The 12929-nt window shown below is 40.1% G+C and overlaps 1 protein-coding gene across 1 annotated transcript; it reads left to right on the top strand.

Annotated features, from left to right (window-relative positions):
- Positions 1-418: 418 nt before the first annotated feature.
- Positions 419-8570, top strand: fhdc4 (FH2 domain containing 4). The gene is made up of 12 exons (XM_084065025.1): positions 419-577; positions 1305-1698; positions 2765-2826; positions 3556-3658; positions 3758-3843; positions 3940-4040; positions 4131-4201; positions 4303-4410; positions 4605-4675; positions 4772-4889; positions 5002-5166; positions 5255-8570. Exons 2-12 carry the CDS (start codon positions 1360-1362, stop codon positions 6476-6478), a joined length of 2448 nt encoding a protein of 815 aa, XP_083921151.1. The 5' UTR covers positions 419-577; positions 1305-1359; the 3' UTR covers positions 6479-8570.
- The last annotated feature ends 4359 nt before the right edge of the window (positions 8571-12929 follow it).

The raw sequence follows: 12929 nt of genomic DNA, 5'->3' as shown, positions 1-12929 counted from the left end.
AAAAGCATTTTAATGCGATTGGTGGCCATTTTCTCATAGAGTTATAATGTATCAGAGTGCAATACACCTCCCAACCAATAGGGTGGGATTGAGTGATCCATCATCCATGGCTAGAGCAGACCATACTTCCAAGAGAAACTATCCCAGAAAAACAAAAGGCTAAAAAAAAAAATCAATTACGTCAAAGTAAACACATTGACGTGGCCAGTGAAATTAGGAAATGAGATGACAAGGTGCAACTTGTCTGGACCAGAGCCTTCTAGATGGCACTGGTCTGGACCACTGAGCTGTATAAGAACGAGTCTGGACGCGTATGGAGTGTAGTGTAGTGGTACCCATTCTACCCAACCCTGCAGAGAAGGTGGACCATCAGTGACTCCACTGGGCGTGTCGTGTACACACTGTCTACACAGGTGAACATTTCAACACACTTCTCTTCTTCCGTGGCTGAAAGTGTCATCTAGCTCGTGTTAAAGTTCCACACGAGGACAGAAGGACCGTGGACGTGAATTCAATTTACAGAAATTAGGCCTAGACTCTAGAGACGTTGAGCCACTATAATTAGCCGAGGCAAAAGGTAAGATTATTTTGTTCTTCTGATCCGAGTCCGAAATGACAATAGCGCAGCAATATGATGCTACATGTTGCCAATAGGCTACCCAAGATAATTTGTATCCACTTAGAAAAATGTTGCCTTGGCTTAAAGACAAGCATTTTACATATGAACGACAATGAACAATATACAATTCAAAGTGCTGTACATTGAGACAGATGGTGATGATATTTTTGGTTAAAAATAATAATAGTTTATTTTTATTTTTTATAAAAGCTTCAATGTTATATTGTCCCAGTTCCAAGTTTGTCATCTCTTTCCTCCCCAATGTCGAATTTCACTTGTTTATCCTGTAGTGTAGCCTATCCTGTAGCCTATAACCCTAACCCTATTGAGATTGGTATTCCGACCTGAAAAATGTATTTTATTTTTTTCTAAAAAGAGCTGTAGAGAGAGGGAAACAAAACAATATCACTTACATCACCTTTAAGACTAAAAAATAAAATGAAACTGAAAAAAACTAAAAAAAAGTATAGTGCAAAACACATTATAAAAGAAACTCAGTAAAAGGCAGAGGCAAACAGAAAGGTCTTTATGTTTAATTTAAAATAATTTAGAGCAGACCTGCAGTTTTCTGGGAGTTTGTTTGATAAACTAAATGTTTAGTTCTGGCTGTATGAGCCTTTATTCATCACAACTCTTTATTTGACCGACAATACTTTACTATTTTACATGTCTCAATCCCTCACAGCTGTGTGCCTGAGGCCATGATAACTTCTCATACGAAGTGACAGCTTCACAAGAAGATGCATTCAGGTGTTCCCCCACCACCTCCCCCTCCACCTCCCCCTCCACCACCACCACCACCACCACCGGCCACTGGCAAAGCATGCCTGTCCAGGTCAGAACGCCGCGGCTCAAAGATGAGGAACTTCAACTGGGACACCATTCCTAAACAGAGTGTAATGGGAAAGCACAACATCTGGACAGCCCCGAAGACTCTACAGGAATATCAGCTGGACACTGACCACATGACGGAACTGTTCAGCCACAGCCAGCCGGGACAGGGACAGCATCACAATAAGGCCCAAAACCGCCAGAGCCTGCGGGGCCTGCCGACATCAAGCTCAGGAGGACTTGAAGTGGTGAGTTTGCTATGATAAGAATATTCTACCAAAGCAATAACACCTTCTTATTTATTCTGGAGAAACTGTTTGACTCACTCACTATTGAGTACAGTAATGTAGTCTGTTGGACCTTATTTCTTAACGTATGCTGTTTCACGCTAAGCATTCCTAGTAGCAGTTTCCCAAGACTAAAACATCAAGCAGCAAGCAATCACAGCAAGCTCACCTATGTAGGAATCTAGCCATGGATAGCCTCCTTTGGCTTACTCATTAAACCACTGTCACCCTAAAGCCTATTGATTACAATTCCTGGTAGTGTGTTTAAAGTGAAAATCTTTGGGCTAAAATGTCTACATACTATATATCTTTTAAAGCAGTAATGATGTGGAAGTAATGGGTTAATAGGTTCACTCCTAGATCTGTAGTTCCTCTTAGATGCTTCCCCAGGAACAAGGTATTTTAGAATCACACAATAAAGGGTGGAGTCTTATTATTCTTCATGTCTGTTTGCCAAGGGAAAGCATTCGTCATACTGTAGTATTATTCTGTATTCTGTATGCAAGCTATACAATAAGCTGACTTCCATTCTGTCTAAAGGCAATGTTTTTTTCTGAGAGGCTAAAGTCATTACATACTGTATGTAATGTATTTGTAGCTTTCAGTAGTGAAACCTCTCTGTCATTATACTGTAGGTCAATAGTGATACTGAAAGTCGGATGGAATCTGTTTGACTTTAGTGGGATAGAATCTGTTTGACCTATGTACTCCTTTTAAAGTACTATGTAGGCTATCTCAATAAACATCATTGCACTAGAAAATCCTGAGTGCCAATTTAACCGAGAGTGTCAAAATGTGTTAAATTACAGTGTGCTCTAACAGTAATAGTTCCTCTTTGGCCCAATTACTGCAATAAAATCAATTGCAAAGTATCCAATAATATTGTATAATATAATATCCAGAATATTTGTCTGCTTAAAAGTATGAGGTACTTATAGGTAATTTACAAGACGATGATCAAGCCAATAGAATCTTTATCTCATCAGCTGCTACTGACAAGTTGATTTTCTGCCTTTGTGTCTTTAAGGTTACCATTCTCAGTTCAAAGAGGAGCATGAATGTTGGAATTTTCCTAAAACAGTTCAAGAGGTGAGTCAGTGTGGCAGAACTATCAATGTATGTTTGTATGTATGGTTTTGCACTTCAAGTTTATAACACTGAATCAGGCGCACAGCTTCATTCACAGTATTTGTCGTACAGTTAAAGATCTCTCATTGGCATGTCTTAACAGGCCAAATCCACATAACTACACTGTAACTAGACTGCAAGAACAGGTCATCCCTCCCTAAGCTGGGACACAGATCAACTATTGAGAAATGAAAACATGACTTCTGTTACTGTTATTTGGCAATGGCAACATATCTGACATATTATTACAGTATTTTATATTTATATACATTTATATTTATATATTTCTAATGTCTGGTATGCTGTCCTCATACATATTAATATTATACACAACTACACACAAGAAATCTGAACATACTGTATTAATAATGACACGTTCAATTGTAGGAGGTTGTGTGTATTCTCATAATAGTGTTATAGTAGTATTGTTTGTGCCTCTAAGTGGTGGAAAAAATGTGTTGCTAATTACACTCTCAGGTCTCAGCAGGTAGTGGCTTGTTGTTGCAGTCTAAATCGCTAACAGGAAGTCAGAGTTTTACATTAGGAAGTGCACACTGCAGGTAAAAGGTCCCCCAGCTAAAATAAAGCCAGGGTTATACAGGAAAATAGCCACTACTGTAAGTGGTAATAAGTGAATTTGCTGGTATCTAATAAATTGATCTATATCTGTCTCTCCGTCTCCCTGCACAGGTCTGTGAGTGATATGATTGAAGACATTAATTTAGGAAACATGCTTAAATTTGGTACAGGGAAACTGAGGGAACTGTGCAAGCTGTTGCCAGAAGAAGGAGAGGTACTAGTGTTCGATGTTTTCATACTACTGTATGTCTGCTTTGAAAACTGATACAACAGAATGTCAATATAATACTGTCTTTATTTTTTTGGGATACAGGTGAAACAGCTAGTCAAGTTTAATGGCAACGAGTCAGCTCTTCCTGAAGCAGATCTATTTATGCTGAAGCTGGTCAAGATTCCCAGGTGAACTAATGAAACACCGTTTTTTGTGCTTTACATAAGTGTTGCACGTCTGTTGTTTCATTAACAGTGGGAAAACTTTGTCTCTTTGTCTGTTAGCTATGAAGAGCGTCTCAACAGCTTGGTGCTCAAAGAGGAATTCTTCCCCCTCATGGAAGAAATGCATAAATCCATTAGCATTTTGACCACTGCTGGCAAAGGTATTGCTTATTCTATATTTGTAATACATAATCACCGCGCTAATAATCCACTTGGACTGTCGATTATTCACAATGTTTATGTCTTCATAGAGCTGCTGGAGTGTGATGAACTCCACTCTGTTATTCGACTGGTACTGAAGACAGGAAATTACATGAATGCGGTGAGTATTTGATGTCATTTTGAGATTATACTTTTAAGTCTCAGTGTTTATTTTTTTTATCACTTTGTACCTCTTTTGTTTTTCTATTTGTTTGATTATAGGGTGGCTATGCAGGAAGTGCTGTTGGCTTCAGAATGACATCCCTCTTGAAATTAGTCGACACCAAAGCAAACAAACCAGGCATGAACCTCATGCATTATGTTGTGATGGCAAGTACAGTACAGTACTAGGACCCCCTCTAAAATGAGATGCTTCATCTCAAGGGGCTATCCTCTCAATAAATTCTGACCAAAATTCTACACCTAATGTTCCTAATCTAATTGTGGTAGTCTTTGTTTTTGTACCGATGATGATGTCTGTATATAATGTGCCTTTTCAAATATTTACATATTTACAATAACAGCAAGCTCAGAAGGCTGATGTGACCCTCCTCAAGTTTACAGAGCAACTGAAACACATTGGTCCTGCAGCAAGGTAAAACAAAAAAAAAGAAGTTATTATTAAAAACACCCATTTTAACTTATTTTTTGCCTATATAATATTATTTTACTTGTTCTGTTACACCCTTAGAATAAGCAAAGATGACATTGAAGCCGAGTTTGAGAGAGAGGTGAAGAAAATACAGCAGGCCAAAACCACCACAGAAGAGCAGGAAGACCTCAAGCCACAGATGGAGGATTTTCTAAAGGTTAGGCCCTATTTTGACCAGTCTCAGCCGAATCTGCCACATTCAGCACCTGTGTAGATGATGATTGTACTGTAGGCCTTTGTCCTAATAGTTTGGCACTGATCCCATTTAGGAGGCTGAGGCCTGTCTGGAGGAGAGACAGATCTCTCTTCAGAGGCTGAACTCAGTGAGTGACTCGGTGGCAGAATACTTCTGCGAGGACCCCAGCATGTTCAAACTAGAGGAGTGTTGCACCATTTTTAAATCCTTCTGTGACAAGTTTCTGCGGGCCATCCAGGTTAGCCTGTTCATGTTTGTGTTTTCATGAGTGGCGGACAATCCTGTTGAAATAATCACAACTTAACCCTCCAATTATTTCCATGCAGGAAAACAAGAATCGAGAGGGAGCCGAGATGAAGAGGAGACACAGGGAGAGATTGCAGCTTTCTGCCAAGCGGAGGTCCACTGCCACCTGCTCCACAATGGACAAGGACATGGAGGGTATAGCACTGGAGTCCATGCTAATAAACATCCTTACCAGCCGCAGGTCCCGCAGAAGAGTAGGAAACCCCTCCTCTGCTCATGGGAGCCCCACCAACAGCAGCCCCACCAATGGCAGCCTGACAGAGATTGTCTCCCTTGGAAACCTCCACACTGGAGATCACCATAGGAGTCGCTCGGAGGGGGCCAAAAATCTGTGGAACTCAGCTGGGGCCCTGACCGAGAACTCTGTACAAGATGCTGAGATCCACAACAATGAAAGTGAGGTAAAAGACTGTGTTCCAGGTGCTGAGAAGTTGAAAACACACAGAAAAGAAAACTGCAATGTTTACACAACCAAGAGGACCGGCAGCACTTCATCCTCGGGAAGACCTTTCTCTGCGACTATTGAGGACGCCAAAGAAGAAGAACCAGAGGACAATAATAAGGAAGAGGTCCAAAAGTTGCGTGAGGCATCTAAGAAAGTTTTGCATTATCAGAACAGCCGAAGCAGTATCTCCTCTGGGGATCACAGTTTGGATAATCAGAAATCTCACAGTGCACTTAGCACTTCACCTCACCAACCCACCATTGACCTCGGAGAGGCAAGTAGCGAGGACTCGACTGGAGACAATCTTCAGCTCTCCTCTAAGACTACCATCAGCCGGCGCCATACTCTCTGTGTCCTTCCTAAAGACCCTGTGAGTGAGGAAGAGGAAGATAACCTGTGGGATCCACCTCCATGCAGACGTCAAAACCCAACTTTAAAAGATATAGGGAAGATGAAATCAGAGGATGTCGGTTTGCATTCCTCAATAAAACACAAGTTAGGTTTGACTGACCACTCTCACGGCTCTGAAACATCTACCATCCAGAGCCAGAAATCCATTCCTGGACAGGAAGACAAGACACATTCTTCTTTAACAGATGTGCTTGATGAAGACCAAGAGGGAATAACAACAGAACCTCCATCTGACAATCAGACTCAAAGCCAGACACTACCCCCTAAGTCCCCATGGTTTAAGGCTGATTCAAATGGATTCTTAAACTTTTTCAGACGCCTTGGGGAAAAGAGCAAACAACCCTACAGCAAGGAAACTGTACAGAAGACCAGTGGTACTTTTGTATAGGCTGCTTAATAGAAAGCAAATCAAGATAGTGAATGCCATTTATGTCATATATGAGGGGATGCACATATAACAGTATTATTGTTAATTTATATACTAATTTTTACATTTTTGAATTATTGATCAAGTTAACATGGCTGACAGTGAGACAGTTTGGCAGATGTAAATGAAAAAACAAGCAGTGTCCGTGTTATACCACTAGATGGCAGAGAAACTATCGCTCAGAAAATAAATCACCATTGGTATTCAATGAGTTATTCCTCTATTGTCCATTGTATAGGTTTATTCATGGAAAGCTTAGTAGTTTTTTTGTTTGTTTGTTAGTTTTTACTGAAAGGCTGTTTTCATGTCCCAAGGCATTATACCAGTTAATTTGATAATTGGATTAATATCACTTTACCTGCTCAGCAGAGTATTCCAAATCCTTGGACTGATGTTATTTTTGACACTTTGATAAATAGTTCTGTCTCTAAATCTAAAAATGTTATTTTTGCACCATTACATTTAAAAGAGGTGTATTTATGGTAAATAATATTTGTCTGTCCTTGGGTTGGATTTTACTCTCGAAGAGATGTCATTTAAGTGCTGTAAATGTAGATTATCACTTTTCATTGATGCCCAAAATGATCATATATGTATCTGTACGCGGTAGCCTATCTCCGAGGCATCCCAGAGACAGGCGTTTATCTCATTCCAATAGCCTTATTACAGCATGGATCTGCAAGAGGCCAACTATCTATGAGAGGGTCTGTGTGTGAGCTATATTACTTATAAATATTACTGTTACTGACAGGTCTTGACCTTTTTGATACAGCTATTCAGTGCTGCTATGCTGTTTTCTGCTCTGTGTTTTGGTTCCTTTGCACCGACATACAGTATATACTCCAGTGTCTCCTCAGCCATGAATTCTACTACCACACCACCGGCAGAGCAACTGTGTTTGGCCGTTTGACATGTTCCTTCCATATTGAGATGGCTCACTGTGACATGTGTTGCACTGATTGGTCAGCTACTGCCATAGCGTCCATGAAAATAAAGGCTGGGTATGTGATAAAAAAGTATGAAGCAGTACTAGTACTTGCAATTTGCAATTGTGATGAAATAACAGTCTGAACAAGCCATTTGGAATTTCCCCTCATTGTGATCTCAGACAAGGGACTATTCATTTTCAAAAGGTAGACTGCATTTGTAGTTTAGCCGGTTACCAGGTACAGTTTGAGATGTGACTGTAAAAAGACCACTTCACCCATCTTCATTTAATTGGTCTATTGCTCATAAGACCACCACGATTTCTGTCGACTTACTCTGTGTCTCAGAGGATGACTGTGGACAGTTCAGAAACCTGCCTACCAGTGACATCATCATCAGAAGGCAGGTTTGGTCATTTAAATCGGTCACAATGCATCGCATTGTGAGCTTGTAGATCGGCTTACTATTAGGTGAAAAGGAGTTATTCATAATGTACTTTTGTATTTTGTATATTATTTTGAGTGTGCTGTTGTTGGCTGTCAGCCAAAAACTAGATGGTATAATAAACGGCATGGCTTCCCTGTGCAATCTGTATGTTTAGCGAGGTGTTAAAATAAGTGTTGGCCTAAATCTTAAAATGTAAATTGATAACAGTTCTTTAGGCAACAGTAGGTTGAAACCGACATTCATCTGCTTGCCATGCAGTATAATCACTATCTTTTAAGATCACAATGCAGACAGGCTAAACTCTGGTTCTTATGTGTGGGGATGATCAGCCTGTGTGCATAAATTACTGTAGCTCAATGCCCATGCTGCCTGTTGGAGCTATTCAGTGTTTGTATTATTTCACATTTATGTCTTTATTTGATTTTGATTTGTTTTGTAGAATTAGTTTCATTACAACAGTATTACTTCAGTTAATTTTGTGTTGCAGATAAATGCTTTTATTTTGAAGGTATTGGGCAATTAGGGTGCACAGGTGAATTTATTTAAGTCATCAGACAGACACAGAATTCAGATTGGCACCGTGAAGGTGCACATGTTTTTACCAGACTCAGGGTCAGACCAGAAGCAGAACAACATAATGCTGATTTTCCTGTAAAAGCTAAAATGGAATAAAACACTGCAAAACCTGTTGATTCTGCCTGGACATTGGACTCTTTAAACCCTGACCTGAGTAAGATTCACTATGGTGGTGCCTCAGTGGCTTTTTGAATTGTTTATTGTTTTGAGGACAAATCGCCACTACACTGCCCATGCCCAACAGGTGTGTCATCACATCATCACACCCAGCTCGGAGTCTAATTAGTTTGACACAAGCCAGGTGTGACTGGTTAAATCTGCCATCACCCACCATGCCTACTTTTGTGGCAACTATGATTGGTGTAGAAGAGTCAGCTGAGCTGCGTAGTTCACTGTGATTGCTGTACTTTCCTTGGGGGGCGTGTATGCATACATGGAGGATAGATATTAGGTACACATTCACAGAAAAAAGCTCTATGGCGGGCCCTTTCGGGGCTACGCTGTAAAAAAAAAACCGTTGCATTGTCTTTCTAAAGAGGCAGTCATCCATTGATAGTGACTGAAATTCATGCTAAATTAATACTTTTTTCCTTTTTTTTTCATGCTAAATTAATACTAAACGACCCCTAAACAGCCTGTTACATTAGTAGAGCACAGGAGGAGCACTGGTAAGTAAATCAAACACATTTTGGTGAAAACTAGCCCCATTATGAACCTCCATAGCGGAGTGAGAGGTTCTTAAATGGGGCTAGGTGAAAACGAACAACCATTTGTGAAAATATAAAGGTCACAGATGTGTTTCTACAAACATAGAAGGAACCCCCTGAAGTTAATCACAATGCTAATTGTGTATAACCATTATTTCTTTGTTTTCCCTCCTGGCTCCCTCTGCAGCTGTCCTACAAATACATCACAAAAATACAGATGGCTGTATGGTTTCAGGACAGGACCGTATTTGGTTCAACTATTGTGTTTGCCTTAACTGGGTCAGTGTTACAAAGGCAGCCTGTATGTCAGCAAAACTGAAGCATTGCAAGCTTGCATGGCAAAATGAAGGCTGGCAATCACAAGTGAAGTCGTGCAGAGCGTATAATGGTAGACACACCTGGAGGTTCATTGTAATGAAAAGGACACAGCCCCCTGCTAGTGGCACAGCCAGACAGCTACCCCCTGCCTCAACAAATCAGGCCCAGTCACCAGTGTAGGATCAACATGAACGCATGAAGGTCTATCTATCTACACAGTATTAGGCAGTTGAGATCAGTGCTACCTACCATCACTGTAGCTCTAGAATGGCTGTGATATTGCAAACATTTTGGGTACATATTACAGCCATAGAACACAGCCATGCCCTCCTGGGGAGGGAGTCATCGCGGTGGATTTCTAACTTATAGTGCTTTGTGTTGCAACTTGGGGTCAGATCTTGGGGTCAGATCATCCCGCCAGGCTGGAACGGCCAGGAGACGGAGATTATGTTTTCGCCCGTGTGTCTGAACAGCTAATCTCTGGCACCACTGGATCAATTACCACTAAACTTTGCACGTACACTCCTAGTATGCAGAGGAAGACCTTGTGTGGTGCTAACAGGCCGCTTCACGTTTTTGCTGATAACCATGTGTAGGTCCTACAATAACAATAAATTGCCCCTGGATTCTTTGGATCATGATGCAACTCACCTCAAGGGTGGAGATTTTCCAATATTGTGCGTTTTCTTCAAAACACTTTTTGCTACTACTCAACAGATTTCCAAAACATGTGCAAATGAGTACACATCACGTGATCAAGATGTATCAGTCAGGCCCTTTTTCCACCAAAAGAACTTTGGTCCTAGAACCGGTTCTGTTCTAGATTCTTGGACCCTTGTGCTTTCCACCAGTTTTAAGCAGAACCATTGTAATCAAGGATACGTCATGTACGGAGGGTGTTGATGTTTAAACTTTACAGCCTGATGATAGTGGCCTGGCTCAAGCCCCTCCCTCCATGGTCATTAAAATAAATATGTTATAATGGAGTGAAACGAAATGAAAATTCAGGCTGAGTGTCAGGCTATGATGATAGACCTTTATTTATTTCACGGGGGAAATGCAATCATCAATGGCAGCTACAGTTTCCATTTTTTTTTATATTTAAAAAAAAAAATAGAAACAATGTTTTTTAAGGCTGTCAATCTGTTATGAATGGATTTACGTGTGTGTACAGAATATCTAAAGTGGATATGAAGCTGGTTAGTGTGGACTTTACACCAGTGGAAGTAAGATGAATCCTACATGTTGCGAAACAAAGACATAGTTACATGTAACTATCAAACTAACAAACAAACTTTTTTTCTTCGCTAGCTTTTGCCATTGTTTATATCGCATGTGCATCTTCCAACCTGTAGAATATTGACACGGCCACGGTGGTTCCCAGTTCAGGGCAAGAAAAAACAAGTATTTTTTTGTTCTAATTAAAAATGATGCCTTTCCAGAAGTTCGATTTTCCTAAATGTTTTGTATGCTATTTAACACGCCCAATAGTAACAGAATCCATTGAAAAATATTTTTGATCAATTATTTGGGGTTTCAACCATATACTGACATATTTAATATTGGAATTATTGCAAACCGACCATTAGGGGGCCAACCCAACTCGTTTGCAATATTTTTTGAAGACCTTATGCCCATACCTAACACCATGCCAACAATCAAAAACTAGTTGCCAATTGCACAATTTTTATGATTTTTTACATATTCCCTCCCATCTTAAAGCAATTTAAGCTCCATTTTGACACTATCTTGAAAATTATGTTAGATTTTCATAAATTTTTTATATGCTTTCTAGCATGCCCAATAGTAACAGAATCCATTGACAAATATTTTCTATCAATTATTTTGTATATACCTATACCTATTTAATATTGGAGTTATTGCAAACGGACCACTACGGGGCGAGCCCGACTCGTTTGTGATGGTTTTTGAAAACCTTATGCCTATACCTAACACCATACCAAAAATCAGAAACTTGTCACCATGAGCCAAATCTTCACAAGTTCCCTCCCAGCTATTCCCAAATATGGGGATCTCTGTCTGCCTGTCTGTGTCCCTTTGATGCCCATATTTGGAGATCCCTGATGTAATCAATATGTCACAGTACTGACTTAATAGACTTGCCTCAGGTACTATGATAGAAGGTACTGCACTAACTAAGTGTGGTACTGTGCTAACTTACAGTTACTCTTATAAGGCTACTCTGACAACAGGTACAATGGGCATTGCAAAACCGGAGGGGCATTCCCTCCCAACGGGGATCGTTACATCAGCCTAATGAATGATTAACACATTTAACAGCATCCTGGACTAAAACATGTTATCATACTTGCTTGTACATATGCAGCTACTTTCAGTGATGAGATTTTGCAGCCAAGACTTGTGGTGTAGAGGAGGAAAAAAGCAGGTTGCCAAATCCAGACCCCTGGGGAACCCTGGTCAACAAAGGATAATAGGGTTTAAGTGGTTAACATGACTGTTCACAGTGCAGTTAAATTGACTTTAAAGAACAAAAACTGCAGAGTGCATGTGAGCTAGAGCTACCCTATAACCTCAGTTTTTGAGATAAGAGCTGTAAAAAATTGTAACCCTCCCCCACCACCACAACCCCCAAAAAAGGTACAAATGCTGAGAAGTTGCGGGGACAGCCATAAATATAATGTATTGAATACAATATATATATATATATATATATATATATATATATATATATATATATATATATATATATATATATATACATATATATATACATACATACATACATACATACATACATACACACACACACACACACACACACACACACACACACACACACACACACACACACACACACACACACACACACACACACACACACACACACACACACACACACAGGGCAGAAAATTCCACTTACACCCTAATTTTAAAATACACTACATATATTTTAAGTTTAAATGTTTTTTTTGTTTTACATGTGTTTTTTAATGGTGCAAAGACAGGCTTATATAAAGAGTTACCTACTATATGTCTGACCTTCTTGCTGCTACTGAGAAACCAGACTGTCCCCGCCTTCTTGGTTAACTACGTTGGATGCAGTCTCCATGGCAACCACATGTCTCACAATAAAACCCTGAGACGACAGTCTATGCCCCCTCCCTCCCTCCACTAGCACCATCATACATCATAATGCTGCCACAGTATTGCTCATCTCCACCATCTCTTAATTTATTCCAGTCTCCTCGTGTCTCCCCGTCCAAAGCCTATTTGCACACATACTATTATTATGCAAACTCTCTGTTCGTGCCAAAAAACGCTAATGCAACACCTTGGATGCTGAATCCGGAAAGCAAAGGAATCATTAGGCCACCAAAATCATTGGTTGATCTTCTTTCACCCTGGCGTCCCTATGTTGGGCATGGTGAAATTCTTTATTTTCATACTCCAAAAAG

This window comes from Gymnoscopelus microlampas, assembly GCF_963454915.1.
Source record: "Gymnoscopelus microlampas genome assembly, chromosome: 8".
Classification (NCBI taxonomy): Eukaryota; Metazoa; Chordata; class Actinopteri; order Myctophiformes; family Myctophidae; genus Gymnoscopelus; species Gymnoscopelus microlampas.
The sequence above is the reverse complement of the archived record's forward strand: the minus strand, read 5'-3'. Positions and strand labels throughout refer to the sequence as shown.

Bases quoted from the DNA above. Each gene is read 5' to 3' on its own strand.
- fhdc4 (XM_084065025.1), top strand. From the start codon at position 1,360: ATGCATTCAGGTGTTCCCCCACCACCTCCCCCTCCACCTCCCCCTCCA. The intron at 1,699-2,764 runs GTGAGTTTGCTA...TGTGTCTTTAAG, and splicing joins GCTCAGGAGGACTTGAAGTG to GTTACCATTCTCAGTTCAAA. The intron at 3,659-3,757 runs GTACTAGTGTTC...TTTGGGATACAG, and splicing joins TGTTGCCAGAAGAAGGAGAG to GTGAAACAGCTAGTCAAGTT.